This window comes from Anastrepha ludens, chromosome X (genome assembly GCF_028408465.1).
Source record: "Anastrepha ludens isolate Willacy chromosome X, idAnaLude1.1, whole genome shotgun sequence".
Classification (NCBI taxonomy): domain Eukaryota; kingdom Metazoa; phylum Arthropoda; class Insecta; order Diptera; family Tephritidae; genus Anastrepha; species Anastrepha ludens.
Genome location: NC_071503.1, coordinates 92465192 through 92471643, shown reverse-complemented (window position 1 = coordinate 92471643; position 6452 = coordinate 92465192). Strand labels below are relative to the sequence as shown.

General features: G+C 33.2%; 1 protein-coding gene across 1 annotated transcript; it reads right to left on the bottom strand.

Moving 5' to 3' along the window:
* Nucleotides 1–1135: 1135 nt before the first annotated feature.
* Nucleotides 1136–2384, bottom strand: LOC128869553 (uncharacterized). Its single transcript, XM_054112121.1, has 2 exons — nt 2008–2384; nt 1136–1476 (listed from the first exon to the last, which is right to left on the bottom strand). Exons 1-2 carry the CDS (start codon nt 2237–2239, stop codon nt 1277–1279), a joined length of 432 nt encoding a protein of 143 aa, XP_053968096.1. The 5' UTR covers nt 2240–2384; the 3' UTR covers nt 1136–1276.
* Nucleotides 2385–6452: the final 4068 nt, after the last annotated feature.

Below are 6452 nucleotides of genomic sequence, written 5' to 3'. Positions count from 1 at the left end.
CAATTTTCACGACCATTCGAAAATAGTCAATATTGGAATATTTCGCGTTGAATTATTTGCCAATATTTGGTAAATCTTGAATTTTTGTCAAGTCGAGTGGCCGCGGCTCCGTATATATGTATGCATCAATATATGTATGTAAATACATATGTGTATATGTACAATGCTGTGCCAATGAATGTGCGCTGCGCCTATGAATGCGCGCTGGATTTCTTGATTTCTGTCGCAAGTGCTCGCAACCTCATATGTATGTATGTCTATGGAAGTTTGTAGGCATGTATTTATGTGTATGCGTGTTTGCTTTTGCACGTCCATATGAACGATTTTTCATATGCAGATGTTCATTTGATTTAGCTGAACGAATATATTGATTTTGTAAGGAAAGTTTTCGTCATTACCAAATAAATTTTGACTACACATCATGTCAATACCTGACGCTACCGAATTGCTCAATACTTGTGTTGCGCGTGAAACGCTCATTTTTTCGAAAATGCTTGGATAAATATGAGCCTCCGTCAATTTTGGGCAAATTTTAAAATTGGAATTCTTTTGATCAATATCAAATAACTTCCTAATGACCTTAAAGCTTGCAGTGCCATGAGCGGTTGGAATATCATATTTCATAAATACATTACGGATGGACTTTATGAGATGGCAATAGTCAAACATACAAAAAATTTTATTGTTTTCGTGCATGAAAAAGGTGTTAATTTCAGAAATCTTCAATTGATTAAATAAAGTTATATTCGCGGGCCCTTGATCGCAAATCATAACTTTTATATTCAGTCCAATTTTCGTAATTGCGGAAATGTTACTCATCACAATTTGATGTAACTCTGTACCATTAAAACCATTTTTGGAAATATAGTAGGAAAATACATACTTCCACTTAGAGCACAACCCTTTAACCATAAAAACACTACATTTGTTCCCTATTCTGCTTTGACGTTGGCCTTCCCCATGGTCCACAAACCCATCAATTATATCCCTACTTTTATTATAAGTAAGATCCGGCTTGATGCTCATTTCATCAAATAATAAAATGCACAGATCTGATTACTATAACTAGCCTGTTTTCCTCTCATATCGAATATTTCTCAAACTCTTCCAGAGTTAAATCTTCTTCTACTTCCTTAACTACCTTACTATAAGTTGCAGTGACGGGCGGGCAAACCCAATCAGAGCCAGCACTAGGCGAGCGACTTCTATTTACTGGCTCTAAATTGAAGCAAGGAAAAGCCCCTTTTAAGAGTTTATATTTTGCAACCAATGTGGGTTAAAAATGGCGTTGGCAAAGAAAAACCCTGTCAGTGCTTGACACTTGCACGTTGCAAGCCAAGGCCCAATTCTTACGGGTCTCTTCGTCCCTAGGAAACGCAAAAAGTATAACTTTATCCTTAGGCACGCAGCTCACGATACAGCAGCTCCTTTTTTTCTTTTTTTCGGTCCACTTGTTCGGTGGAACATCATCATAGCCTAATTAAAATTTTTATTTTAATTTTTACAAAATTTAAATTTAGGTATATTCAGTATAATCATACACATATATAAAACTAGAACCCGCACCCTCCGGGGATTTATAGTTTTCATCTAACATCTCAACCAACTTTCATTAAATAAATCATTATACTTGGCCTAAAATTGCCCATACGGCATTATCCTAAACCCGATCTTTTAAATTCAAAAGTTTTTTATAAATATGTAAATAAAATAATGAGAAAGTGCGCATTCTAAATAAATAAATCCCTTCTCTGCTTTCTATTTCATGCATGCATGCATGAATGTGTATATTAAGCTTTTCAATAGGCACGAAGTATTGAAAACGACATCCAAGCATACGATTATCACTTTATGTATGTACAGTGAACCAAAAAGAAACTGAGACACTAATATTTAAAAAAATATTCACAGATTTATAAGAAATAATAATATTGACGGTAACTCCGTTTATTTTTTCTTCACTGTACATACATATATGGAGACATAATAATAAATTAATTTACTTACCCAAGTTTAAAGTTGGAACCGCTCCATTCTTGAGATATTTTGGTCCCACGGCATCCTCCTCAAAATGCTTAATGCATACAAATGAATTATGCATTGGCATTTGCATTGAGGGTGAGATCCTCAAATTCTCCTTCCACAAATTTAATAATTCCCGATTTTTGGGAAATGCAAACGAACGAACATTTTGTTCACTATAACACTCGCGAACACGACATTTCGAAGCTTTAGGCATATTTTTCTTTTAATTATTACTTATTAACAATTTAAAAATGTTTGCTTCACCGCGCACGTGCACTTCCAATTGACTTTCTTTTCGAATTAAAATTCAAACCAAAGTTCAATTGGTTACAAGCAATCATAAGAGCTTTTCATTAATTTGGCGCAGTTTTCATATATGTACATATATACATTTATCCAATCAAAATCAAATCTAATGCAATCATACATTTTTTCCGATATTTGGCGCAATTTTCATATATGTAAAGCTAATATACATATGTCCTTTGCTAATATACGTATATAAACATGCATACATAATATTTCGCGCAATTTTCATAACTTAATTACATACATAGGTATGTCCTATGCTAATATAAGTATATAAACATGCATACATACAATTTCGCGCAATTTTCATAACCTAATACATATGCTATGCTAATATATAATATGTATATAAACATGCATGCATACATGCATTTCTTTTCGAATTAGAATTGAAACCAAAGTTCAATTGGTTACAAGCAATCATGAGAGCTTTTCATTAATTTGGCGCAATTTTCATATATGTACATATATACATTTATCCAATCAAAATCAAATCTAATGCAATCATACATTTTTTCCAATATGTGGCGCAATTTTCATATATGTAAAGCTAATATACATATGTCCTTTGCTAATATATGTATATAAACAATCATACATACAATTGCGCGCAATTTTCATAAAAAAACCAAAAAGAACAAATCTGTAAACATGCATACAAATCATATGGACATATCAAATGAACAACTCTGTTCTATACGCAAGCAAATGTAAGCTAATGTAAACTACATTTTTTTACATTAGCGTATCACTCTCTCCCTCTCATTTCTCTCCGGCAGCCATATTAATTAATTTCCTACTGTTAACTTGTGCTGATTTCATTTTCCTACCCGTATTTTGTTAGGAGGAACGGGCCGGGACTGCGCCTTCTCTATGAATTTACGTTCTCTGATAATTCTAATAAAATTTTTGTCAAATATTATTAAATGGGGACTCATTTTACAGAAAAAAGCGTGTGTCCATGAATGTTTTGTCCTCTTATTACTTATTATAAAATGTAATACAGAAGCTAGTCCTTGACGATTTGCGCAGAATGCTTCAGGTCATTATCTTGCTGGAAGATCTCGTTTGTCCACGGATGGCATCAGGTTTTGTTCCAAAATGTGCTTGTATTAGAAGCGATCCATATTTCCTTCAATGAAAACGAGGTTTCCAGCTCCTGTGGCTGCAACTGCTCCCCAAACCATGACTCTGCCACCACCATGCTTTACAGTCGGAATCAAATTCCTAGGATCCATGGCAGTGTTTAGTTTTCTCCAAACTTTGGCTTTGCCGTCGTATCCAAATATGTTGTATTTGGACTCATCAGTGAATAAAACTAGTTTCCAAAATTCTATTCCCTTATAAGGTGCTTTTTTGCAAACTCCATACGAAGCTTTCAGTTTTTCGCGCTTATAAGGGGCTTCTTGCGAGGAGTTCTGCAGTTGTTACCTTCATTATTAAGAGTCCTGCTTATTGTACGTGGGTGGACAACAATTTGATACCTCTCGGCTACCTTCTGGGCCAAATCAGTAGCATGTCTTTTCGGATTCTGTTTCACTGCTTTGCGAATAAAGAATACATCTCTCCGGTTGAGCTTCTTGGGCCGGCCACTACGCGGCGTAATCTCCAGAGAATTGGTTGTTTCAAAGTTTTTACAAATAGTTTGTACCGTAGATTTGCTTAAATGCAATAAATCAGCTATTTAACCAAAGGATGTCTTATTACTTCTGTACTCAACAACTAATTTTCTCAAATCAGTAGAGGTTTCTTTGCGGAGCGACATTATTCCGATCGTACACTTTTTCAAAAGACAAAATGTCATACATTTTAAGAAGAATGCAAAGTAGCACCACAAAATAAAATAAACGGTACTTTACAGTTAAGTATTCGCAGAAAAGAAGAGCAAAATAAGTGTCCTAATATAACGTATGTACACTTTTGTCTGTGCATTTTTGTGGTTTTTCGTGAATAACTTTTAAAGTAACTACTGAAAATAATTTTTTTTTTTACATTTGTTAGACTGTTACAATAATTAGACTTAAAACAAAATTGCATCATTACATTCCTTTTGAATGCTTTAGATCGGGAGAAATTAAAAATAAAAAATAGTTAAAAAAAAACTAAAAAACACGCTTTTATTGCTAATCGAACTAAAAAGTAGAAAATAAAAAATAGTTTAAAAAAAAATAGTTTAAAAAAACTAAAAAACACGCTTTTATTGCTAATCGAACTAAAAAGTGGAAAATAAATTTTAATGACAAAGGGACCTATAATGAAGTAATAGCAAATCGAACGATCAGTCATAGTCAACTACCTCAGAACAGAATTATAACAAAAATAAAGATACAAATAGAGTAATTCAAATTAGAGTTAAAAGCGTGGGATGCTTGATATAGTAAATATTACAATCATTCTATTGGCAACTACCTATGTTCAGAGGGTTATGAAAGTGAAGCAAAATCCACCCCACGCTTTTAACTCTAATTTGAATTACTCTATTTGTATCTTAATATTTGTTATAATTCTGTTCTGAGGTAGTTGACTATGACTGATCGTTCGATTTGCTATTACTTCATTATAGGTCCCTTTGTCATTAAAATTTATTTTCCACTTTTTAGTTCGATTAGCAATAAAAGCGTGTTTTTTAGTTTTTTTAAACTATTTTTTTTTTAATTTCGTTGGTTGCGAATTATTAAAAAGAAAATGAGGCACAGAAGTCATCTAAAAAAATCATAATATCGAAATAATAAAGGATATTGAATAAACTATTTTATAAAACTTACGTGTACGATGTAAGTCAAGTAATAACTTCCCAAATTGTTCATTGATTCTCCCAAATGTATAACGAACTATGTTGGTTGCAAATTATTAAAAGGAAAACGACGCACAAAACTCATCTATACGAACGTAAATGTACGTTTCACAACTGTTTTCACAAACTTTTATTCCTAAAATAAATAATGACTTTTAGCATCTTTTATATGTTAAATTATGCACTGCTATTCACCTGGGCTCCTATTTTCTTAATGACTTGTTAAGTTTTTTTATTCTTTAATACACACGCATTTTGAAAAAAAGTTTTTTTATGTCCATGCTGGCACTTATGTGTGAGGACAGTTTTAAAAGTTTCTCCAAATAATTTGGAATATTCGAAATTTTGTCGCCATTCAAGTTACGAAATACAGATTCCATCTGTTTTATCAAATTTAGGAAATTTGTTGTTGGCTTTGTTAAAGCACCCTTCGATAATTCGTCGATCCATGTTAACGTAGGCTCTTTGGAAACATGCTCCGTTAAGCCTAGTTTACGTACGATGTAGCCTGCTATATATTCTAAGGCGTCTTCGTGCAAACCATTAAAATTTTCTTTTTGTCCTACTTCATTAGGAAATGCCAGCTCAGTGGAAAACATTAATTCCTCAGAAACCACCTCATCATCACTAAGGAAAGTCTTTAAGCGTTCCGTTGAAACGTCATTGAGGCGAAGCCACTCGGTTTCATACGTCTCTACGTTTCCACGAGAAGCGAAGCTTTCCGTATTGCGTGCTATAATTAAATCATGTTGATAAATACATTTATCAAACATTTACTACATAATACAAAAAGTGCTCAATTACATTTCACACAAAAATTAAGGGAGCAGTAAAATTTCTTAAATTTCTTAGTCATTTTTGAAAAGCTGTATCTCGATGAAAAATGGGCGCACGGAGTTCCGACAAAAATCATTTAGAAGCTTTAAACTTCTAGTTTTAAGATCTTTAAGCAAAATTTTTTTTATTTAACGCTTATTTTGTAATCGTCAGTTAAAGGGCGACACAGAAATTTTCGAATTTTTTTTTATTGTACGGGCTTGGACAAATTTGTCCGTGTAAATTTGTAACCTGATCCATCAAGCCATTTTTCCGGATTGATCAAAATTTTACAAAAGGATTATAGGAACAAGTGCATTGTTTTTAAACATTTTTTTTCCAACTTTTTTCGCATGTTTGCATTAGTATCTACGCACCGGCTGCTTCCATGAAGACTTAAGTCCACGTACAATGGCTAATTGCATGTAGTTGCACGGTTTGCGAATAGTGTCGTTTGACTGGTCGTATTCATAAACGGATTGCACTTTCATTTCGTCGAAGCACATTA

Excerpts from the sequence above, each read along its gene's own strand:
- LOC128869553 (XM_054112121.1), bottom strand. The coding sequence starts at position 2,239 with ATGCCTAAAGCTTCGAAATGTCGTGTTCGCGAGTGTTATAGTGAACAA. Across the intron at positions 1,477-2,007 it reads GGTTCCAACTTTAAACTTGG|GCTATGATGATGTTCCACCG; the intron begins GTAAGTAAATTA and ends AATTTTAATTAG.